This window comes from Siniperca chuatsi, linkage group LG1 (genome assembly GCF_020085105.1).
Source record: "Siniperca chuatsi isolate FFG_IHB_CAS linkage group LG1, ASM2008510v1, whole genome shotgun sequence".
In the NCBI taxonomy this organism is placed as follows: Eukaryota; Metazoa; Chordata; class Actinopteri; order Centrarchiformes; family Sinipercidae; genus Siniperca; species Siniperca chuatsi.
The window spans coordinates 10684337-10710056 of record NC_058042.1 but is presented as its reverse complement, the minus strand read 5'-3'; the positions used below and the strand labels follow the sequence as shown (position 1 = coordinate 10710056).

Here is a 25720-nt window from a genome sequence, read left to right as displayed (position 1 = left end):
TAATGGAGGAAACATGAGAACAATATTCATGATTTGTATGCAAATGAGGAACAGCAGCTTGGGCATCTTTTCTGTTATTTGCTTATAGTAATTATGAAGCATGCAAAAACATGTTTTTTTACAATATTTTAATGTGGTCTGTAAAGGTTTTTGGTTATCGAGGTCATAACATAACGATAAATTAGATTTATGTTTCTTTAGCAAATTCTGTGGTAAAACATCAAAACTTTTGTAAAACCTTCATACTTATACTTAATTGAATTATGTTAAATTATCTTCATAACAACAATGTGAAAGCAACAAAGTTTCAAAATTTCAAAACAACTCTGCTAGAGTGTTATTTCAAAAACCAGAAGGAAAATGTTATAAAGCTTAAATTTAACAAGGGGAGTGGAGAGCACTTAGAAACACATTTTCTCTAAAAATCTATATTTTACAAGGAAGAGGGGGTAAACTACTACATTGCTAACAATGGGGCATGTCATCCACTCCCACATGAAGCACTTGGACATGTAACAAGTTAAAATAGATGATGGAAAGTACTAAATGTCCTGTAAACACATACAGAACATATCCTGAAAAATAAAAAACATGTTTTCAAACATCAAACTTTTGCCATTTTTGCATAACTATCATAAAACAAATATCTCTATAAATATGCTTCTATAGCAGCAAACAAGTAAGGCAAATATATTCACCAGGGACAAGAGTGCAACACGCAGTGTTCAGACAGGGTCTCTGATCTTGGACCTCCAGTTTACTGCCCTTTCAAAGCCATTTCTGCCAGTCTGGTAGTCCCTGACAGCCTGTCTGATCTCTTCCTCTGTGGTCATTACAAATGGACCTGAAGAGCAGATGCAACATAGGAAAGTATTACATTACAGGTATTGATTAAGTTCTGTTTGTGACTTCTGAAACACATCAAGCATTTCTTTTGTGCAGTGACTTGTTGCTAACATGGAGGGATTAGCACAAATGACGTACCGTGTTGTACCACAGGCTCTTTGATTGGCTCTCCAGCGATCAGCACAAAATGGGAAACTTCAGAGTCCTGAGGAGGAAATAAGAGGCAGTGCTATCATCTGTGTCTGTGTGGGAAGTGGACTGACCCCACAATAGGTCCCAAGATAAATCTGTGGTGTCACAAGATCATTAAAGGAAGAAAATCACATATTTCTGTTACACAAAATTGTTTTTATTTTTTGGTCTAAGCTTACATTTTTTCTTTTGAAATATTGGATATTTTCACATTTATGGGGCCTCTTAAAAACTTCATATTAAACAATCTGAGGAGGAAAAATAACACTTTTTGATTGAACTCCTCACAACAAGACAATAAGCTGTGACGGTGAATAGAGTTCCTCCATTTTAAGGGCTCACAAGCCAAAGAGGTCGGGAACCAGTGGTCTAAATCAAAGGCAGATCAAAACCAGGGCAAAAAAGTTGAGCTGAATAAAAGTTGAATTAATCGATTAATTTGGGAACAATAAACGAACCAGAGTGCTTTGATGCAAGCCAGACTGCTAAGATTTAGCTTAGCAATATTTAATCAGACAGTAAAACTAAATGTGAAGTACAAGATGGACAGACTTGACATGGAAGAAAAGAATAACAGGTAATGCTCATCAAACTAAATTGGGGAAAGCCCAGGGTGTGTTTCCCCACTCTGCGACATCTGGAAGTCCAAACCTAAAAACAAGGATCCCTCTATATAAGAGTAACATCATGTTAATCCTAATGTAGCTGAATTCTGGATGGTGGCAGGAACCCAAAGCTGATATGATATGGATTGAGGGATTCCACAACGGATACCTGAGAAGGTTTTGTGACATCTTCTGATCTAACAACATTAAAACCTTGAAACAGAAAAAACAAAGACATCATCACTGAAATAAGGTAGAGGAGACTTAGATGGGCCATGTGCTTCCAATGGAGGCAATGAATTGCATACTAAAGGCTGGACTCCTCCAGGCAAAAGAAAAACGTGTAGACCAAAAATAACGTGGCGCTTAAGTGTGAAGCGTGGGGAAGCTCAACATGTTGCCAAGAATAGGAAACGATGGAGGAAGCTCATTGTGGCCTTGTGTCCCACGGGGGACGAAGAGGATTAAGTAAGTAAGTAATTTAGTTATCAAACAAACACATCAGTGAAATCCTAAATATGACTAACAGCGTTAAATATGTTCTGCTTCCAAAGGGGGGCACTATGGAAAAAGGTTTGGGAACCACCGGTCTCGATACAGAGAACTTAAGTCTCTCACCTTGTTTTCAACTTTGACACAGTCTCCATCTCCAAACACCACAGTGTGATGGGGCTCTACCTTCTGCTGCTCCTCATCTGGGCCTTGAAAACAAAAAAAGTTCACAGTTTTGTCGATTTTAAAAACTCTTTTTGTCTGTGAGTGGGTCGGCTACAGCATTTTTCAGTTTCAGTTGAAATCTGGACCATGTTTTCAAATGACTTGAGCCTGACTCAACCTAATATTCACATTTCTGTACCACACACATTTTGACAGGACTGCAATACCATTCAATATGACAACCCCATGATTTTTTAATGATACACTGATGTCTTTTTATTTTTTCTTCATTGTGACATTGGTTTGTGCTTTTTGAGCTCTTTTTGATGTATTTCTGAAAACAAATGGGAATCTATGACTTCTGGGAGTAGGAGCTTCTCATTGGGAGTAACAGTAAAAAAAGCCATCGGTCTTGATGGTCAATTAGAGCAATAAGGAGGAAAATGAGATGAAACCTGTTCAGACATTGGCATTTCTATCTAACTTTTCACACAAAACTAGCTTACTTGCTGCTTACGAACTGACATGTGCATCATTAATAATAATATTTGTTTCACAAATCATTGCAGGATACCATAACAAAACCACTGTGAGTTTAATAGAAATATAGACACCTGCATGTTTCAGACATTTTGACCTGGTTTAGCACATTGTGTGCACATCGCAACACTAACAGTACTGACACTAAATGCTGAGAAAGCCATACACTTCCACTTGTGGTCGATGCAGTCATCAAAGCCAGCTGGTCCTGATTTGGCCAGACTACATGTAGAGTTGGAGACTTAAGATTCAAATAAGTTCTTTAATCTCAGCAGCCATTTTCATCCTTTCTTTTTATCAAAACATCTGCCAGCAATTACAACCAGTCTGAGAAATCCTGCAGTGTAAGGATAGAGAGTTATCAAATCATAATGAAATTTTATGAAAGAATAATGAAAGGGGAATTCTGACTGAAAACAACAGGTTTCAACAAAACAAGAAAGCCTCTGAAAATGAGTCCACTGTCTGAAAGGGTTTGTTCTCATGCAAGGGGATTCCCTGATCACACAATGTCATCCAATAAGCAGGAAATTCAGTATTTCACAATATAATGCCAAACAGCAACACTGATACAATAGGGCGTAGTTAGAACATGTGGGTAAGGTGACAGAGATGAAACTCTGAGATGGTCATATTTTATATACAGTAGCACACTAATTTTTCCAGCGATGTTGGTTAAATTTCAGATTGAACTGGAGTGGTCTAAAGTCTGGAGGGATCATAGTTTAGTGACAGTATGAATCCATCAGGCTTTAAAGTGGAACACATGGGCCTTTTGGCTGAATGTAGAAGGAAAGTTGCGATTGGACTGAGATCACACACATATTTGTTACGTAGATATGGCAGCAGGAAGAGCATGGAGGGAAGTGAGGGAGTGATTTAAAACACCGAAAAGAGGGCACATATCCAACTAGAGTATCATGGGTATTAGTGATTTCTTTTTCTTCTAATATGAATCTAAAGATCTGGACAATATGAAACAGGTAAAGTACTGTATGTAGACTATTCATAAGGGAAACAATCTCTTACTGCAAAGTTCAAATAACACGGGTGGACAGTGTGTCTTTCTTTTAGTAGAACATTAACTAGACACAACTCACCAACATGAATGGATCCTGATAGTGTGTAGATGAATGTAGTCCATCCTGTCAAACAAGGAAATATTATTTATAAGGCAAACAATTTTAAAAGAGTTCTCTGCTCTTAAATCTGCAATAAAACTTTTGGCCACTTGTGGGCAGCAGAAACAAGTTGTGAGCACAACAGTGACATCATCTTTTAAGTTGTTATGGCAAACTTGTTAGCAAACAGTTGGTTATTTACACATCCAGCAGTTAAGGAGAAATATTAGCTCTGTTTATTCTGTTTCTACCAACTCCTGAGGGAAATTTCTGGCTCTTTAGCTGCTAAATGCTCCACTATGTTCACCAGCTAGTCACTAACTGTGTCTGTCTGCCGTTTGGTGGTGAGCAGGTAGTGTACAGTGGGATTGCAGAGCGTTGAGAGCGGTGAGAGTGAAACAAAACCAAAAGTTGTGGGCTGGACAGATAAACAATGTGCTGAAACTCACTATAAAATGCTGCTTCCAGTCTTTGTGCTAAGCTAAGCTAACTGACCGCTCGTGGTAACATCATATTTACCGTACAGACATGAAAGTGGTTTCAATTTGCTCATCTATTTAACATATCATTTAACTCTTGATAAAAAATAAAATAAAGATATTTCCCAAAATGTCAAACTGTTCCATAAGGGAAAAACTTGAAACTAAAATTATCCCTAACATTTTAACATTAGAAGAGAGAATACAATATTGTAATATAAACAGAATATGGGTGTGCTAATTTTGAACTTTCTAACCAAAACTTCACAGGTGAGAACAAAGTTGAGGTTTGGTGAACTTTGTAAAGTCAAATTCAGCACTCACTGCAGGCATTGACAAAAAAATACAGTATTATGAGCCTGAGGGCAGCTGAATACAGAAGTAAAAGTGAATTTAAATGTGAAAGAAAGTGTTGTAAAGCTCTCTCTCTCCGTGACGCTCGCTCGCTCTCGCTCGCTCTCTGTTAATGTAAAATGCTGAGCTGTCGTGTCCTCCAACAGCTTTGCAAGTTTTACAAGCCTTGAGGTGTTTCTGTTAGAACTGTAAATGTCTGCTGATAACATCCACATTTCTGCCAATTGTTTCACATTATTCCACTGATCTACAGGATGTGGCAAGAAACTCAATATTCAAGTTTCAAACTTTTAAGAAAAATCAGCTTTGCAAATGTTTTATTGTAACAAAAGCAACTGCTTGAAAGGAAAATACATTCAACACATTGACTGTCGTCAAGGATACATACAATGCATTTTGGTAAGTAAAACTGAAAAAACTGAACTGACTGTTCACAAGAAAACTCCACAGCGCACCTTTAGGTTTGCTAACATTAACTAACTTTAGCCACCAAATGCTACTGGTCATATCAGACAAAGTAAGGCTGTAGCAGCAAAACCCCAGAGTGTGTTGAATTAAGCAAAGGTGTGCGTGTTATTAATTACTCGTTTTAATTTTGAAGGTGAAGAGAGGTTATTGTTTGTTTTTGTTTGTTTAGTTTTTTTTGGGGGTGTCTGCTGCTTTTCACCAAAAAACAGATTCTATAAAAAGCAAGCAGACCAGCTTAAACTGCTTTTCATTTCCCTGTTATGTTACCAAATATCACTCATTGTTCTGTTTCCTGACACAAGAGGACTATTTTCAATTAGGTTTAGGGTAATTAAACAGGACACAGAGTACATGTATGCTTCGAGTAAGGAAGTAAAGAGAAAAATGAGGAGGTATGGCTGAAGATTGGTCAGCGCCCAAAACAACCATGAGATGTTTTTGTGTGAGCATCCTTAAAGACCCCTTTGCCACTTTTGTTATTAACCAACTATTTACAGACACACTACGATGTATTTAGAAATGTTATTCTACCTACCTGAGGGGACTGGCTGCACATGATGGGCCCCTGTCTGCAGTCTGAAGTCCAGGAACAAGGTCGGTGTCCTTGTGAAGACCTTAGACTAAAAGAAAAAGAAAAAAAAGATGTAAGAAGTAAGAAAATATGCTTTCTTTCTCTAACACACACACCCACACACACAAACACACACACAGCTATGAGCTTTAAATATTTTGTATAGAACAAAAAACACATTTGTTTACAACTTAAGAACCATCTGCACTGCTGTTCCCTTCAAATGGGGTTTGAAAAACAAGTTAAAGCTGCATTGCTTTGTTGTTTACAACCTACTAATAATCAGATGCTATCCAATTTACAGTCAGAATCTATTGTAGTTCCATGGCTTACACTTCTTTGCACTTAACAGCTTTGTGTGTTATTTTTTGTAGGTTTTAATTTTTTATTTTCTTTACCAGGTAGAGCTTACACCACATCGGCAGTTGATGTAACATGACCTTAAAGAAACTCTCAGCATTGAGGCTTTGCAAATAGGGAAAATTGGTGAGAAAGTCAGCAAAGTGAAGGAAATGAAAGCAACTGTGCTTTCACCTGAGTTCTCTGTTCCTGTTTTGTGCAGAATTACTATTTTCATCAGTTAAAATACAGTATATACAGGGCATTATTTTCAGGGACTTATCTCGACAAATGCAGTGTAGGACATGGTACTTGAAATGTAATTAATTCATCATTACATATTTACTAATAGAAATAGAAAACAAGACATTGTCAGCCAGCCTATGTTCTGGAGATATTTACTGAACATCAACAGCTAGCTTGACTTCAACACTGGTGACTGTAAACAGCACTCAACAAGTCTAAGAAGAACAAGCCAGCGAAGAACAAACACAACTATGGGGTTACAGGGGTTACAGGGAGTTGGATTTCTCCTGTTTTCCCTGCAGCAAGCTAACACTTACCAGACCAGTCTATCAACCTAAATCACAGGGGCCAAACTGATACCCAAAATGAAGAGCCTTATACAGTATAAATACAATAAATGAAGAGAAATAGATGTTTGACTTTTAGAAGAGGAGGAGGCTACTTGAATTCAGTGACTTGTGTTAAACCAGAGGTTTTAATGCCAGACCACAACTTGCTGTGTCTCATGCCCTGCAGTAACCTTTTACATTGTACAAACACACACACACACACAACCCCCCACACACAATTCAAACTATAATTTGCATAATTTACCTTTACTCTTAGTCTCTACTGTACATCAACTTCCACTAATGTTCACAAGTGTAATAAAACAAGTACACAAAGACACACACACACACACACACACACACACACACACGAATGCATGCACATTTATGTCATTGTCTGTCAGTTTGTCCTGTTTGCCTCGAGCATCCAGTGCCATGGCAACCATGAGGAGTTCAGCGACTTCAGTAGTGTGGAAGTGGTTTGGTTACAAAAGAGCAGATGTACAACAAACCACTATAATATGTAAGAAGTGCAAGAAGACTGTAACAAAAAAAGGGGGAAATACAACAAACTTATTTCACCACCTCAAGCAGAAGCACCCATTTGAGTACGAGGAGAGTCAAAAATCCTGTGAGGAGAGCTCAACAGCTATTGAGTTAGCAGCTAAACCAAAAATAGTTTTCAGGATTTTGTTTTATCGTCAAGAATATCATTATCGTAGAAATACCCTGAAATATCATGATGGTATTTTAGGGCCATATCGCCCACCCCTACACACACACACACACACACACACACACACACACAAACACACACACCTTTGCTCCTAAAGCCTCTCCAGATATCACAGCAGCTGTAACTCCTCCCTGGCTGGGTTTGGGGATCTCTGAGCCCTTAAGCTCCTGGTACGCTGGTTCCACCATCTTGTCTCGCCTCGGCAGGTTCACCCACAGCTGTAAGCCCACCACCGGCTCCTCTGACACGGGCATCTCAGCATGGACCACCCCCTGTCCTGCAGTCATCCACTGGTGAATAAGGAGACATATTTCAAATATACCAAAGACGCAATCACAAATGTCACATATACACATATATTCTGATGGTGTTCACAGATATCACTATTTGTATTTGCATCACTTTTTGTTGAGGCCATCACACTGTATTTGTATTAAATAACCAGAGGTGGAAAGGTTTTTATTAGCCATGCATGTGGCGTGGCACTAGGGCTGGCATTGCAGATCGGTTGACTGGTCCACCACTTTGGTCCAAACAGAAATAACTCAACAACTGTTTTTGTGATGAAATTTTGTACAGACATAAAGGCTCGTCAAGATGTATTGCATGTTTACAATACAATACACATATAATTGTATGTATTGTTGTAACTTTGGTGATCCCCTGATTTTTCCTAATAATACGTTTTTCTTATCCAATGAATTACCAACGCGTTCTCATTCCCAGGGTGTCAAATATCGATGTTTTGTCACGCCCCTCGGTGTCGTATAAAAACATGCACAAGGTACCCTTTGGAGTTAGTAGGAGACACCTTCAGAAACAATCAGAATCAGAAATACTTTATTGATCCCCGAAGGGAAACTCTTTGTTACAGCAGCTCGCCTTTACATCAATGCACACAGGAGAAAGTACTAGCAAAAATATAATACAATACACTATAAAAACTATAAAAACAGGTCAGAAAATAAATTAAGTACCAGGTGGGTATAAGTATAAAATAAAATAAGTGTGAAGTACCAAGTGGGTTTACCGGTTGATGATGATAATACGGTATAATAATACAATGTAATAATATAAGTAATAAGTAGTAGTGCAACAGCAGTAATGGAGGTATGAATAATAAATTGGAAAAACTAAATATTGCACAAACAAAGTAATGTCACTTAAAAGTGTGGTTAGGTTTAGGGGGAAAAGCCACTTGGTTAGGCAGTAGGAAGTCACGTGACATGTAACGTAACTTAAAACTTTAAAGTCAACACTAACTTTTGGTTTCACATGGGACACGGGTCTCCTGGGTGAAAGTCCTGGGTTTGTTTGACCCATCAAACCACCCCACCTCCTCCTTAAGCGGACTTTGTCACTCTTTGTCCCTCTTTACATTACATCACCTGATTTCATAAAGGCTTTCTGGCAGCCCTGTCTGTCTAATACAGACGCTAAAGGGCACCTTGTGCATGTTTTTATCCAATGCTAGGATAAACACATTAAACAAACTTAATTACATGTTATCCTTTGAAAGATCTTCAGCAGTATTATACAGAATATAAGATTTGTAGGACTACCATTATCCAAAAATACCAGTTTGGACTTCAAAGTAAAGCAAGAGTAAATGATTTTCAGTAAAATATAGTTACATTTTTCTGATAGGCTTCTGAATATAAAAATATAATAAATACATTCTAAAACGTGGAGCTGGTTTCAGCTAGTAAATCGAAACACTGGATGAAATTAAGTTTAGTTCAACAGCCTCTGCTTCTCCTTTAGGCCAGCTGGAAATTTCCACTCTCAAGCTTTGCTTTAATGCAGCTGGCCACTGATAATACATCTGTGACTGTTCATCATGCTGTTTGGTTTCTTTTATTGCTTCTTATGTGCTGAGTCTTTGCTGTCAGGGATCTACTGGATAATAAAACATGCAGAATCCAGCAGAGGATAACTACAAACCCAGAGAACAGAAGCAACACAGATCTGTGTGGTGTTTGAAATGAAATTCATCAGTGGTTCAAATTAAATTTAAAATATCTTATATGATACAATAAATATGCAGTCTAACTTGGAAATAAGATGCCAGTTTGGGTACATAAAGTCCTGATAAAGATAGACATTGTGCATGAAAATATGAAGACTGTCATTCATTTAAAACTTTGATACAGCTTGTAATATAATTATATCCATTATGGGTAAATATTTAAGTTTCAACTCGTGCTAAAATTGTTTCTTTCAACTACATTTCTGGGCACAGAATAATCTGTGATTTTAAAATATTGATGTAAAAAATAGTAGGAAGTTTTTTTTTCTTCTCTAAAATGGATATATACAGATGTGGAATTAATTCAAACAATAACTGAGAAAATTCTTGAACATTTTCTCTGTTGGCGTGTCGTTTTCACCACATCCTTTAATGAAACCCTGCTTTAATCTGAGACAGTGTTTTTTGAGCTTTCACTAAAGGACCAACATGACGTCCGAACCTACAGAGGGTGCACATGGTGGGCTAGAGCAAATTCAGCTGAACTGACTGAACTTCTGCTGCAGATTGAAGCTGAGTCAGCAGCCTGTGTGTGTGAATGTAACTTTACTACTTTAAAAACACAGGAAACAACCCACAGGGCATGATATCCAATTAGTGTGAGTGCACAACATTATAATGCATATGTAATGAGTTTGTGGGGATTCGTATGCCAATAGGCTTAGGCTCTTGTTCTGCTCTTGTAGTTTAATTTAACAACAAATGGACTGAATGCTTCTGATTCAAGTTAATGACTTTAAAATCTACCACATTTAGTATTAGAGGATTAGACTGATAGATAACAATGATCACACTGCTAGATAACGTGTATCTAATATCTGAAAGAACAGAAAATATAACCACTTTATTTAGCAATTTTATTAGTGGCATTTAAAGAAATAGTTTGACATTTTTGGAAATATGCTTATTTGCTTTCTTGCTGAGAGTTAGATGAGAAAATCGATACCACTCTCATGTTTGTACGATAAATATGAAGCTGGTTAGCTTAGCTTAGCACAAAGACTGGAAACTGGGGGAAACAGCTAGCCTGGTTCTGTTCATAGGTAACAAAATCCACCTACCAGCACCGCAAAAGCTCACTTATTAACACATTGTATCTTCTTTGTTTAATTTGTACAAAAACCAAAGTGTAAAAATGACCCATTGTGGTTTTACTGGGTTTTATAGGGCAGACTATTTCTTGACCGGGCGCCGTAACTTCCCGAAGTCTTGTCGTCACCTTGAGGCAATCAGTGCCCTACTCTCACGTCTGTGAATGAATGAAATTAAATAAACAAGACATAATTAGTGAGCTTTAGAGGTGGTGGTAGGCAGATGTTGTTACCTTGACTAAGTCAGGCTAGCTGTTTTGTTTTGTGCTAAGCTAAACTAACTGTCTGTAGCTTCATATTTACTGTACAAACATGAGAGTGGTATCAATCTTTTCATCTGACTGGCAAGAAAGTGAATAAGCATCATTCCCAAAATATCAAACTATTCCTTCAAAATCATAAAAATTAACACTATGAGCAATTATGCAGTACTTGCAGATCTCCAGGTTTCAGTAGTCCTGAATGACCACAGAAGTCTTCATGGGCTGTGATCCCCTCTAAAACATATGTTACCTGTTTGAGGAAAGACAAACATATGAAGCATAAACAGCTTGCAAAATTGTGCACTATTGCCTCATACTTACTAAGTAGCTATATTTCAAAACAAATGTAAAGAATTGTATCTTTTTAAGCATTATTTTGACAGCACTATTGTAAAATAATGAACTTCTTTTGCATTAAGTGAAATATAATGTTCCAGGTTTCATTCACTCAGGTCATGAGCTTTCAAACAAGTGCTGCTTTGACAATAAAAGCATGTGTGTGATTGTTTTACTGCCCCAGTGGTCAGACTTGACAGGAAGAGAAGTGCTGATTGTGGGGTCATGGGTTCAAAGGTGAACATCTGTCTAAGGGAGGAAAGCTTGGGCCCCTGCAGTGAGCGGCCTATGATCTGTCTCCACAGCTGTGTGATTTCAAAAGTCATGTGAGTGTGAGCAAACACACCTGCTGAAAGGCATTCTGGGAGTGTAGCCTAATCCTGTCCAACCACACTGGGAGATTTAAGTTGCATCTGCCAAGTCAAATACACTTGGAGGAACGTCTGGCAATCTAAGGACCATATCTGGGTTTTTTAAGTTCAACTTTAAAGTCCAACCTTACACATTACCTACAGATTTAAACCATAATTTAAAAAAAGTGACAGGCTAGTGGTGAATTTAATATGCAGCACTAAGCTCAAAAAGTGATACATTTATTTATTCAGACATACAGCAGAAACCAGTGATGCCCGGGCAAAAACAAAAGGCTGTCCATTCTAAAAATGTAATAAAATGAAAAACTAAACACATCACTTACTGTATAAATAAGAGGTGCAACTATTCTGTAACTATTCACTTTCCAAACCATGCTCAAATCTGTAATTTTACATTACTAAAAGCTGCATTAATTAATTTGGTCACATCAGGGCAGGGGAACAAGCTGTAAAAAAAAAACCAAAAAAAAAAACACTGACATATTATCACCTTAGAAAGTCATAATGGCTAATGTGTTAGAAAACAGTTGTCTAACACATTGAGCAACATTATCATTCATTAGCTGCTAAATGCTCCACTATGTTCACCAGCTAGTTGCTAACTTTGTCTGTCAGCTGCTTGGTGCTGAGCACGTAGTGTAGAGTGGGTTTATCAGAGCATTTTGCTGAAAACAGCTGCCTGCTGCTGCTGGATATTACATTGATGAGAGCTGTGAGACTGAATCAAAACAGTAAAGCTGCGGGCTGTAAAATCAAAACAATCAGCTGAAAGGTGCTAAAACACTTCATAGCGCTGTCAGGATTTGGGTGATATTTCTCTGTAGGTTTGTCACCATGAGCGACATCTTTCACATTACACAGAGTCATTGGATTCCAGCCTGTTCTCATTCCCAGGGCGTCAAATACTGATGTTTTGGCACATCGTTAGGCGTCATATTAACACGCACAAGGTGCCCTTTAGCATCTGTATTAGACACACAGGGCCGCCAGAAAGCCTTTATGAAATCAGGTGATGTAATGTAAAGAGTGACAAAGAGTGACAAAGTCTGCTTAAGTAGGCGGTGGGGTGGTTGAATGGGTCAAACAAACCCAGGACTTTCACCCAGGAGACCGAGGTTCGTGGCCTGTGTGAAACCAAAAGTCAAAAATGTGACTACACTTTTAAGTGACGTTACATCGTTTCTGAAGGCATCTCCTGCTAACGCCAAAGGGTACCTTGTGTGTGTTTATACGACGCAGAGGGGCATGACAAAACATCAGTTATTTGACGCCCTGAGAATGAGAATGCGTTGGATTCACTGTTAGAAAAAAATGTTGATTAGTGCAGCTTTAAAGTAAAGGTAATTCTAAGAAATAAATTACAACCATCTTTTCAACATTATGAATATTGAAAGGGTGTAAAAATCTTGATGTCCACTCTAGACAATAGCTGCAAGTAATATATCTGTTATTTATTCTATTTACAAATTGACGAATGAGTCTGAAAAATGGAAACAATGATAGCAAATTCCCATCACACCGAAGCCTAAAACTATGTCTTAAAATTGTTTCATTTGTTTGACAAACAGCCCAAAAACCCAAATGTGTTGAAATTATCACATTTAGAAGCTCTAACCAGCAAAAATCTGACATTGTTACATGATAATAAGGTTATTTATTATCAACATTGTTATCAATTACTTCTCTGTCAATTAAATAACTGATTACTTGTTTTCAACACTACTCTAAAATCAGAAATAAAGACAGAAGGGAAGTTGTCGTTTCTGAACTGTACTAAATGAGAAAGTTTTAAATATGTAATTAAACACTGAGGCCATGTCAAAGGAGTGACAATAATAATAAACTTCAAAAACAGACCTTCATCATGCGAGAAGGGAGTTTGTGTTGGTTTATGGGGAGAAAATCAGTGAAATACTATATTAAAAAGTAGAGCTTAATTTTTAATATGTGTATGCACAAGAGGCTACCGCAGTAATGTGATCACATATTTTGGTCTTGCATGTGTATTTGACCTAAACTGTGACAGCCAACATGTCAGTATGTCAGTAACAATGGCCAAAGAAGACTCTCTTTGGTGGAGACATAATACATTAATTTCAAATGCCTAGAAGCATAAAAAAAACACGAAAACACATCAGAAGCCAGGGCAATTCCTCTCTTTCAAAATAGGGGATTTTTTTGTGCATTGTCATCATTAAATCTCTAACCCAAAGCATTTTGAGCTAAACTTGAGCTCATGCAAACTTAACAGTACTAGCAGATATTATATCTAAAATTTCTGGCTTTCTGTATGATTTATTTAAATCTATAAACCTAAATCATCATTTGTGGAAGGCAAAGTGGTACTATAGCTTACTGTTATCGCCATCTAGTGATCCAAGTAGGAATTTAACTGCTCAGTAAAACCTGTTGGTCCTGTGCTTCTGTTGTTCTGCTGCTTCTTTTAGTTCTTTGGCTGAAGGAGTTGCACCAGTTCAATACTGTTATATTGTTTGGAGATATTAGGGTGGGGGGTGTTGTGCTTTTTTTGGTATGTACAGTAAGTGCAGTCCATTTATATCCTTTCATTGTTTTGCAAAGCCTGCGCTACTATAGTTAGACTCTTCTTTGTGACTGGTAATATCCCAAGCTGAGTTTTGAAGAATGAAAAGATTATTTTCTTTATTAATCATTTGGTCTATTAAGTGTCATAAAGTAGTAGAAAACACCCAATTTTCTAAAGACCAAGGGGGCACATAAAATGGCTTGTCTTGTCCAACCAACAGTCCAAAAACCAAATATATTCAATTCATTATTACATAAGACAGAAGAGCAGCAAATGATCACAGTTGAGAAGCTAGAACTGGTAAATGTTTGGTATTTTTGCTTAAGTCAAGTCAAATTTATATCAGATAGCCCAATATCACAAATCACAAAGGAGCAGCTTTACAATGTGTACAGCATACAGATTAGACCCTCGATTCGGATAGGAAAGGAAAAACTCCCCAAAATATCCCTTTGATTGGGAGAAAAATGGATAGCAAACTTAATTATCAAAGTAGTTGCTATTTTTCTGTCAGTCGACTAACTTAATTAGTCGACTAATTGTTTTGTATTTATGGTCATTTATATTTCTCTTGTAAATTTCTGTATTGTTAAATGTGGTATTTTGTCAAAAGTGTTTTTAGAAACTGATGATGATAATGTGGTTCTTATGCTTAGTACCTCTGGTGATCTGTAAATTGCATGACTGATCAGTATGTAAGGAAACCCGAAACAACCTCAGACACAAGTTGTTGAAATTTTTTGGTGAGGTGAATAAAGTCTGTTGTCCTGGAGAAGAGAGGACAGTTTGATATAAAGGCAAAAGATTTGTGTTCCTCCTATTTTATTCAACAACTGATTTAACAGCTAAGCATGCTGAACAGACCACAGACTCAAAACTTTGCATTTAACTTTCACCAGCTTATCTGAATATTTTCTGCTACACTAAATACTTTGGAATGCCTAAAATTATGATATTACAATTTAAATAATAATTAAATTATAGTCAAATACTCTTACCGTCTCAAAACCTCTGTGAGGATGGTCTGGAAACCCTGCCGGCTTGCTCACTCTAAACTCATCCAACATCAGGAAAGGATCCAGGTTTCTCAGCTGGAAACAAAATATGTACAGTATCGTATGATTTTCAATGCCAGTTGTTGAGATTTTAGCAGAAGGTTTGACAGTTGAACTACATTAACATGTTGAGGAACTTACCTCCTTTCTACCGATGCTCCTGCGGACACAAGCACCAACTCCCTCTGACTGTTCCACACTCAAAACTGTCCTCTCCACTCTCCTCACATCCATTGTGCTGGGAAAAGTTTCACTGGTCACTACAAAAACGTAAAATATACCTTACTGTGCATGAACCAAGGATAAAATGACAAGACAAAGCACTTGTGGATACAATAAAATTGTTTGTTTTTAGTCACCAAATTTCTCTTTTCTTCTTGAAACTGCCAGTAAAAAAATGCCATGTCATATCTTGCTGCTTGACAAGTTTGTGACTTAATAAGGCAACTGGGATCCACTGTGGGCCATAAACAGTCATCTTAAACATATTTATTCAGCTATTTATCAGCGTGAAAGTCTTATAATATGCTTTATAGATCATATAAAATGCCCATCTATCCATCCACTTCCTCACTCACTCACTCTTCCAGTGGAACCTATAGTTTCCCAGCATGCAGCAGGTGAAAGGCAGGGAAACACCCTGGACAGCAATAAGAATTTCTAAGCCACCTGTGCCCAGTTACATAAAACTCCCCCCCTCCTCACCCCCAAGTATTGACCTCTCATCAATCATGTGAAACCATCATTAAGGACCATCAAAGTATGGTCTGTGGGGATAGACTCCACACTCCAGGACAGGTTTCAACACACAGGCTGAAGTATCTTTGCCTCTCAGCCCTCGCACACCTCCTCTGTACTGGACTACATCAACATCACCATAGACAGTGTTACAACTAAGAAGCAGATCACCACATACCCAAATCAGAAGCCATGGATGAACAAGAATGTGCGCCTCCTGTTGAAGGCACGCAACACTGCCTTCAGATCAGGTGACGCACAGGCCTACAGCACTTCCAGGGCAAATCCGAGGGGCGGCATCAAAAAGGCCAAGCACTGCTACAAGCTAAAGTTAGAGAAGCACTTTTCCAACTACGACCCTCAACGCATGTGGCAGGGCATCCAGGCCATCAGCAACTACAAACCCAGACACTCCACCCCCGTAGCCACAGATGTCTCCTTCCTTAAAGAGCTAAACAACTTTTATGCTTGCTTCGAGAGAGACAATAGGGAAACTGCCACCAAGCTCACACCCTCAGCTGACCACCCAACAATCACACTCACCTCCACAGATGTCTACAATGCACTGAGCCAGATCAACGCGCGCAAGGCTGCTGGACCAGATAGCATCCCCGGTCACGTACTCAAGGCATGTGCAGAGCAGCTCGCTGGGGTCTTTATGGATATTTTCAACCTGTCCCTCGCCCAAGCAGCTGTGCCAGCATGCTTTAAATCCACCTCCATTGTGCCAGGGCTGAAACACTCTAATCCAACGCCCGGTAGCACTCACACCCATTGTTATGAAGTGCTTTGAGTGGCTGGTCCTGGCACACCTAAAGGACTTCCTCTCATCCACACTGGACCCATACCAGTTTGCCTACTGCAGCAATAGGAGCACAGAGGATGTAATCTTCATGGCCCTGCAGTCTGTCCTCACATACTTGGACAATAAGAAAACTTATGCACAAATGCTGTTTGTTGACTTCAGCTCTGTATTCAACGCTGTCATCCCTTCCAAGTTAATCACCAAACTTGGAAACCTGGGCATTAACACCTCCATTTGCAATTGGATTATGGACTTCCTGACAAACAGACCTCAGCTTGTTAGGTCAGGCCACAACTCCTCCACCACCATCAAACTCAACACTGGCGTACCACAGGGCTGTGTGCTGAGCCCCTTCCTTCACTCGACTGCAGGCCTGTGCATAGATCTACCGCCATCATCAAGTTTGCAGACGATACTACGGTGACTGGTCTCATCAGCAACAACGATGACGAGACTGCCTACAGGGAGGTGGTCCAGCACCACGGCCACATGGTGCTCAGAAAACTTGCTCCTTAACACCTCCAAGACAAAGGAGCTTATTGTGGACTTCGGGAATGAGAGAGGAGGCACACATGACCCCAACCACATTAACGGGATGGCTGTTGAGCGTGTCTTCAGCTTCAAGTTCCTGGGGACCCATATTTCGGAGAACCTGTCCCGGACCACCAACACCTCCTGCCTGGTCAAGAAGGCTCACCAGCGCCTATTCTTCCTGAGGACACTGAAGAAGAACCAACTGTCCTCAGCTATCCTGGTGAACTTCTATCGCTGCACAGTAGGGAGCATCCTAACCAGTTGTGTCACAGTCTGGTATGGGAACTGCTCTGCTGCAGAGCGCAAGGCACTGGAGCAGGTGATGAAAACTGCCCAGCGCATCACAGGGACTCCACTTCCAGCCATTGAGGACCTCCAGAGGAAACGCTGCCTGCATGAAGCCCGCAGCATTCTTTAGGACTTCTCTCACCCCGCCCAGAGATTGTTTTCTCCCCTGCCTTCCAGCAGGCGCCTCAGGTGCCTCCGGACAAGGACCAGCAGACTGAGAAACAGCTTTTTTCCCAGAGCTGTCTTCCTACTGAACTCTGCCCCCCCACTGATTCCACTGTCCCCCCATATACCTTAACTTTAAATGCTGCTATATTGTTTTTGCTGCTGCTAAATTGTTTTTGCTACACACATGTTCATTTGCACTACCGGACTATTTATTTATACATATACTGCATCATTTGCACTCCAGTACTATGTACTGAATACTGCAATAACTCATCTACTGCACTGTTTAATATTCATTGCACTACTGTTCTGCCCTGTCCAATTCATTATTACATATCCATAGGTATACTTCTGTTTATTGTAATGCCATATGTATATAATGTCCATAGTACCACTTGTAAAATATTTTCATAATACTGTTCTATCCTGCATTTATGTACACACTTTATATCCTGCACTTGCTTATTGCACTTCTAGTTGGACCTAACCTGCATTTCGTTGCCTTGTACATGTGTAATGACAATAAAGTTGAATCTGAATCTGAAATTCAAAGTGTTATTATTGTTGGTGTTTTAATTATTTGGTTGTAAAAATCAGACAAAGCGGACCCAAACTGGACTGAGCAGGAGAAACCCGTTTGGGGAATATTCCAAAATAAAAATATTGCAAAGTAACAGATATGACAAAATAACAGGAAAGGTCACGCAATCACAGGGTTTTCCCGGTTTCAAAATGCTTTTCTCGGTAAATTAGAGGTTCACAGCCCAAATGCCACGATGACTGAACTAGACCAACCGATCTGACAGCAGCAACCAGCTGCGAGTGTATCAGCTGAGCAGTCAGCTGAGCGAATCAGCTGGTCGTCAGCTGATCCCAGCGCTGCTACTGAGGCTTGGTTTCTCACACCTTTCGCTATAATCATTTCGTAGACACTTTTCCTAAAATGTTATTACATCATGTCTGTCCTGGATGCTCGCCGCTCTGTCGTGCAGGAATCCGTCATTTTACTTTCATAGTCATCTGTTGCTCTAGTTAGTACTGACTCCCTGCAATTTAAAATTAAACATTTTTTTCAACATGACTGCACGGTGCCTATTTATGAACTGCATATGTTATCATACTTTCATTGCACATAATGGAAGCGTAGCGTGTTATTTATTTTGCCTGAAAGAACTGTCACCTGCCACACCTCGCACGAACAGCACTTTCATCAATGTTTTAACTTTACATGAAAAATACAGACACCTACCTGAAAGTATAAGACAACAAGTCCCGACACTATTTTGATCGCTTTACTGTTTTTATGGCGACATTTGATTGACCGCGGTTTATTGTGGTGACTGCAGCCCTCTTCACCTCCTCAGGTAAGATTACAATCCGGAAGTCAGGTAGGGGGCGTGGCAAAAGATAATACCGCAGTGTGAGTCGAAAGGTAAGGAGATGGAAATAATCGAGCATCAGTGCAAATTAGTTTTTACAAAACATCAAAGTAAACAATCCGCGATTCAAATATGACCAAAGCATAACACCATCACTTGTACAGGGCATAAACGCTATTTCTCCCAGTCAACTCAAGCCAAGTTTACTTATACAGCCTAGAATCACAGATTTGTCTCAGAGGGCTTTACAAAATGAATAACCCTCAATCCTTAGACCCTTGATTCAGATAAAGAAAAACTCTCTATAAACATTTTTTTATTGTCATAAAATATTTTCTTACATCAGCCATGTTGTACACACTGATCAAGTGAGGGACACATAAAAAGCAGATTTCCTTTGCAAGTTTTGTGAATATACCTCTATTTAATGTTTAGAAATTACTGATTGTGCCCTTAAGGATGAATATGTGTTTATTTGAAATATAATTGTCTGTTTCACAGCTTTTATTTAAGTGCAATCCATTTAATATAGGCCCATCCCCTTTGACCAGGATAATCAAGAATAGATGACTGTTCACACACATGTGCATTTGAGTTCTTTAGGCTAAATGGTAAAGTTAAAGCCATAATAGGCCTTTCATCTGCTGAATATATTCCTCAGTTTTAGATTTCTCCCCATTCAGTTCAGAAGCATCTGCATTGTTTTTTTGCTGGCGGCGCATGATGTCCTTGGTGATTCGCATGCTGGCAGCCTGTCCGCCAGCCAGGTTTACTGCATGAGGTCCAATCTGTGAATGGGGACAAAAAGATAAGGGACACATAGTCTGTAAAATAATTGTACAGACCAAAACACTATATAGCAGACCTACCTGAAGAGCGGCGTACTGCCCCATCAGGTAGAGCGGACACTCTTCTGCCCACTGTAAGCTTTCTGATATGCACGGCCAACCATCTATCACCTTCATGGAGGGACAGCCGGACACTGTTTATGGATCTATTAGTATTGCCTTGCTCAGGTTGCATTGTGAAAATAGAGCACATGGGTTGGTTTGAAAAATGAATACGTCGCTCTTATCTCGTCAAGTACCTCAAGTAATTAAAACACATTTTTTAAACCAAGCAAAACCTCTATACATAAATATAACTTACATATACAGTATAAAAACATTTGAATGTCCAACCCACCTGAATGGGGAACTCCCTCATCACCTCAGAAAGCAACGGATCCTGTTCGACATCAAGTTTGCAGCCGGTGGCGAGCCAGATCATATCGCCAGTCCAGTGGGCCCCAGTGCTGAGGGAAAGACTCCAGGACTGGCTTCTGTAGCACCAGCTGGTTTCACTCACCTGGACAGTTGCGTGAGAGATTCAGGTAAAAAAAAAAACATTCCACATACCTCACATTACATTATATCACCTGTCATGAGATTGTCTTACCTCATCTGACTGTACATCATCTCATTCACTACACCCTAATACCCTGTGGGCTGCACATGTACCATTACCTGACAGTATGTCTTCACGTCCACCTGTCCATTCAGGATGAATGGCTGTAGGTGGATGTAGGCCTCTGGGGTGACTGCCCCTCCTTTCCTTGCCTGGCGAATCATAGCCAGCCGTTTGTGGAGACTCCGTTCATTATAGAACTGTCGTAGGTAGGCTTGGCCGTCCATCTTGATACCGTGCTCCACGTGGGAGTAACGACCCACCAGGCTCTCCACATCGCCCACATCAAACTGTTTTAACTGTAGAAGAAACAATTCAGACTGATATATGTGTGGAGGCAGACAGGTATATCTACTGTAGTTCTTTATGGTTGGTCTACATGCAGTTTCACACTGTCACTAGACCTGGAGGTGCTTCCTCATGACCCATGTCACATGGCTGGCACCTTGCTGCAGGGCAAGTGAGACGACATGAGCGCTGGTCAGACCTCCACCAACTACCATTACTCTCTGCCCTGCCTCACACACTACACACAATTCTAGACACACATGGGCATACAGTAGTTGTAAAGCAAAGTGTTGCAGTGAGGATGGAGGATCAAATAGCCACTGAAGTCTGCAGAAGCATGGAAATCTCAGGTGAAAGCAAAGTATTAATGAATATTCTGAAAATTCTGGCAAAAAACAAAGGGGCATTCAATTTTAAACATCAAGGCATGTAATATTTTTAATATGATTTATTCTCACAACTCACCTTGAGTGGGAAAAGCCTCTTTCTGTCTCTGACAATCTGTGTCTTTAAGTTTTTGCCGAGCAGTTGGCAGGCGGTGCATGAGGTGCACTGTGTGTTGCAAACGCTCCTCTGGGTAGCTCTCTCCAACGCTTTTCACCCATGCAGGGATGTTTGCCATCTGGGCACGGGTCGGACCTGTTGCCATAACAACCTGGCAGGCTTTTAGGGTGATGCCTTCTTGAAGTTGGACTTGAAAATATTTCACACGCTTCCTTGCCCTGTCTCCCTTCCTTTCAGTCACTGTCATGGCCTCACCCTCTGTTTCCCGCTCCTTTATCCGGTCAGTCTCTTCTTCCATCTCGTCCTTGTCCTCAATCACAGGGGTGATGCACTCCACTGTTCCCTTTACCAGCACTTTGTCCAAGTTGTATCTTTCCACCTGCATATTCAGATTCATCAACTCAACCACTTAGGACATAGCAATGCTCAGATTTAGGTGCTCATGCTGCTTAAAGATTAATGTTGGCATTATTCCATATTTTTCCATCTAAATGTCATGAAAACAAAAACCAACAATGCCCCTTCATTCCTCTTAAAAAATGAGTCACAAATATATAATATATATAAGTTTCATTTTCATGTGTCATTTTGGAGGTAACATAATTAAGTAGTTGTTTAATACAAGCTGGTAATTATGATTCTATCAATTCTTTGTATAATTTTAAATATTTAACCTCCAAGTTAGTTAAGAAATAACTCCAAACAAGCACTAAGCAAAATTCAAACTACAACAAAGGTTATTTAGATGCAGTGTTGCATGCTTTTGGGAACTTCTTTTATTCAGAAATACTGTGAAGACATGAATGTGATGTTAGAGAGTAATTAATACAAATTAAGGTGTATACTTACAAACAAGTCAAGTAAACAGTGTTTTTAAAGTTATTCATTGCCTTTAAGTGAAGAGTAATATGGTAACATCAGTGTGACATTAAACATACCCTGCAGAACACACACACACACACACACACACACACATACAAATACACTGTGTGTCCAACCTGATCTTTAAAGAAATCCACACTTAGTTTGGTTCCCGGCAGACTGAAGGATAAACTCTTCTTAAGCGTTGAGGTGATGTTTAGACGTTTCCTCTCCTTCTTGCCAAGCCTCATGTCGTTGAAAAATGCATTTTTGTCCAGAATGTAAACCTGGTCTGGAAGACTGTGAAGCTCCGCTGAACGATCAGACTTCAAAACAAACTCCTGCAGTGCTTTCTGTCAATGAAAAACATACACACATGTGCTTATTTACATTCATACTGTAAAAGCACCATCCTCATTTTTACTTTCTATGTGTTTATACCTTATTGAGAGGATCCGTGTGCACCAGTGTGTGTGAGCGCAGATGAGGGATGTTCAGAGCTGTGAATTGGCTCTCCCACAGAGTGGTCCACTCTCCATAGGAATCTACCACTCGGAGGCTCAGTGGGGGGCAAACTACCCTCTCTGATATTGCTGAATTTGCTAGTTGTTCCTCCAGTGTCAGGCCTACAGAGACTAATCACAAACCAATATGAACTGAAGTAATTACACAGGCAGCAAAAGTCTGTTTGAATATGGTACGTCACAAGTGGTAACAATGACAAAGGAACCTAGTTTGTGTTTTATTTTGTAAGCAAACTGAGGTAGCCTGGTTCCAGACCTCTGAATCACCACCCACATTTCAGATATTGTTCAGCGATTCAAATTGAACGAATGAAAGTGAAGTGAAATGGCAATTCAGTTTGATCAACAGGCTAATACGAAACTAATTCCAACCAGGAATTAGCCTAAATGTTTGCAAAGACAAAATTATGAGAAACTATTAATAACTCAGACTGAGTTAAATTTATTTGAGAAAAAGTCCAAATAATGAGAATGTCTTACTAAGTCATAACTTTTGTGACTAGTCCATAATTCATATAATGACTTAATAAGTCAAAATGATGATTTGAGTCAAAGTCAATATTATGAGAAACTAATAAAAAATAATGACTTACTGCATCAAGATATGAGATAATAATTGAAAATAGCAACTTAGTGACTCAAAAGTGTTTAAGACAAAGTCCAGATAGTGAAAAATACTTAATTTAAATTAAGACTAAGACTAAGTCAAGACTAAGTGGATATTATAAGATTATAGCTAGAAATTCTGACTTTTTTATGAGATACTAATTTGCAAATATATAGGGCCACCACTAACGATTATTTTCATTAGCGATTAATCTGCCAGTTACTTTTCGTTTCGTTTGGCTGATAAAATGTCACAAAACACAAAAAATGTCTATCACAATTTCCCAGAACCCAACTTAGCATATTCAAATTGCTTGTTTTGTCCGACCAACAGTCCAAAACCCAAAAATATTCAGTTAACTACTACATAAGACAAAGAAGAGCAGCATATCCTTAGAATTCAGAAAGTGGATCTAGGGAATGTTAAGTCTATCAACTAATCGATTTATTGACTCATTCTTTCAGCTCAAAATTCTTGCCTAATGACAGGAAGACACAATTATAGAATTGTATCTCATAATCATGATTTAGTAAGTAAAGTCAAGCATACTGTACCAGCTGTTGACCTCCTCTTCTTCTTGCCACTGCAGCGTTTGTTGTTGGATGTTTCTGGGTTTGGCCGGGGCCTCGGAGGGTCCGAGCAGGTGGGGGAGAGGGGTAAGTCATGTCCAGGGTCTGACTTTGGATCAGAGTCAAGGTTGGATAACAAGCTAGCCAGGGTCAAGGCTTGAGGGCCTCCCCCTATTATTAACACATCGAGTATCACCATCTGAAACACACACACAGACAATACAGTTATACCATATACAATTAAAAACAAGCGTGGGGAGGTAAGTAGTACTTTCAAAACCTGTAACTAGTTTGTAACTAGAGTTAGTTCCTTAAACTGCAGCATGTCGCTGTCACTTAATGGTGGTTTCCTTTAAAAGATCGGTGGATGGTTGACTAGTGTTTAGTACAGTATTCATTTCAAAATCAATCTTAGATGCAGACAGATTCAAAGGCATTTACAGCACTCTAAAGGGAACACCATGATAATCAATAAAAGGCATAAAATACTGAGTAATTAATTTTTTCAGTTTTAATTACGTTGAGTAAAGAACATCAGGAGACATTCTAGTTTAAGTTTCATAACATTTTCTGTAAAACACACATACGGGCAGATCTAAGGAGTCTTTTGAACGCAAAAGTTGATCCTATAACTCTGGGGAAGTAGTCAAAAAAACTCTAGAAAAAACTATAGATTTCAATTTCAAACAAACACAATGTGGCTAAGCTTCATCTGATAAGTTGAATAGTGTGTTAGTTGCTTGTTACAGCAGTGAGTTTGTGTGAAATGTGTTTATCACCCAATGCTCACATCAGTATTTAAGCAAGTGAAATGCAATGCAGAATTCAACAAACTCAAACTCCTTCAGCTGCTACAAGGATGAAAACTTTTCTCAGCAGTCAGGTACACATGTCATGCAGAATCATCACAGTACCTGGTGGAGTTTGGATTCTCAACTTATGCCAGCTTCTAAGACGGTGGAAACGTGGTCGGTATCTCAGCTCTGGCAGAGTGCGGTGGTAGACCTGAAATTTTGCGGCAATGGCGTGTGCCTCTCATGTAACTCAATCCACCTCAGCGTCTACAGATTTAGATGGACTTCACTGGCTCGACAGGGAAAGCTGGAAATAGCTTCAGTATGTGTGTGTGTGTGTGTGTGTGTGTGTGTGTGTGTTTGTATAAATTTAGTAACACAACTCATCCCAGTATAAAAACAGTAAAGGCACTGCACTATACTAGATATATTTGCAGTCATGTGCACACATACAACTGTCACGCGCTAGAAAGGAGTTTAATGACATCCACTTAAAGGAATAGTTCGACATTTGGCAAAATACACTCATTAGATGAGAAGCTCAATACCACTTTCATATCTGTCCATTAAATATGAAGTTACAGTCAGGAGATGGTTAGCTTAGCATAAAGACTGGAGTCTCCGCTGATTGCCTGGCAAACTCACTGTGATAACAAGACTCTAACAAGTTACTGGTCCCAGTCAAAAAAAAGTCCAGCTCCTAACCCCTCAAAACCCCCACAAATTGTCGTTTTTACACTCTGGTTTTTGTATGCATTAAACAAACAAGATGTGTTAATTTGTGAGCTTTAGAGATGCTGGTAGGTGGACTTTGTTACCTTTGCACAGAGCTAGGCTACCTGTTTACAGTCTTTATGCTAAGCTAAGCTAACCAGCCGCTGGCTGTAGCTCTCCTGGCTTTTCATTTGAAGTCCTGCTGTGCATTGTTCCAGGGGGGAGAGGCAGCATAATCACAGGTACACTGTGGAGTTTTTGACCTCTGGTAGTGCTATGGAACAATGTTTTTACAAATGTGGTCCCTGTTTTGTTTGTATTGTGC

At 39.3% G+C, this 25720-nt stretch overlaps 2 protein-coding genes across 6 annotated transcripts; both read right to left on the bottom strand.

The window, feature by feature from the left end:
- Nucleotides 1-111: 111 nt before the first annotated feature.
- Nucleotides 112-19116, bottom strand: pir (pirin). Of its 3 annotated transcripts, none has more exons than XM_044192500.1 (10): nucleotides 18959-19116; nucleotides 15318-15436; nucleotides 15120-15212; nucleotides 11036-11116; nucleotides 7567-7773; nucleotides 5798-5882; nucleotides 3941-3985; nucleotides 2262-2344; nucleotides 985-1051; nucleotides 112-844 (listed from the first exon to the last, which is right to left on the bottom strand). In XM_044192500.1, exons 2-10 carry the CDS (start codon nucleotides 15408-15410, stop codon nucleotides 726-728), a joined length of 873 nt encoding a protein of 290 aa, XP_044048435.1. In that variant the 5' UTR covers nucleotides 15411-15436; nucleotides 18959-19116; the 3' UTR covers nucleotides 112-725. The 3 variants fall into 3 exon arrangements, with proteins under 3 accessions (XP_044048435.1, XP_044048445.1, XP_044048451.1); XM_044192510.1 differs by having other exon boundaries at nucleotides 15318-15414; nucleotides 18959-19115; XM_044192516.1 differs by lacking the exon at nucleotides 11036-11116.
- A 271-nt stretch (nucleotides 19117-19387) lies between these two features.
- zgc:113276 (uncharacterized protein LOC553748 homolog) lies at nucleotides 19388-24946 on the bottom strand. Of its 3 annotated transcripts, none has more exons than XM_044192462.1 (10): nucleotides 24802-24946; nucleotides 23873-24086; nucleotides 22629-22822; nucleotides 22325-22540; nucleotides 21288-21705; nucleotides 20939-21072; nucleotides 20594-20833; nucleotides 20274-20435; nucleotides 19958-20047; nucleotides 19388-19876 (listed from the first exon to the last, which is right to left on the bottom strand). In XM_044192462.1, exons 2-10 carry the CDS (start codon nucleotides 24084-24086, stop codon nucleotides 19706-19708), a joined length of 1839 nt encoding a protein of 612 aa, XP_044048397.1. In that variant the 5' UTR covers nucleotides 24802-24946; the 3' UTR covers nucleotides 19388-19705. The 3 variants fall into 3 exon arrangements, 1 of the variants encoding a protein (XP_044048397.1); XR_006377623.1 differs by having other exon boundaries at nucleotides 19799-19876; nucleotides 19958-20095; XR_006377624.1 differs by having other exon boundaries at nucleotides 19799-19876; nucleotides 19958-20070.
- Nucleotides 24947-25720: the final 774 nt, after the last annotated feature.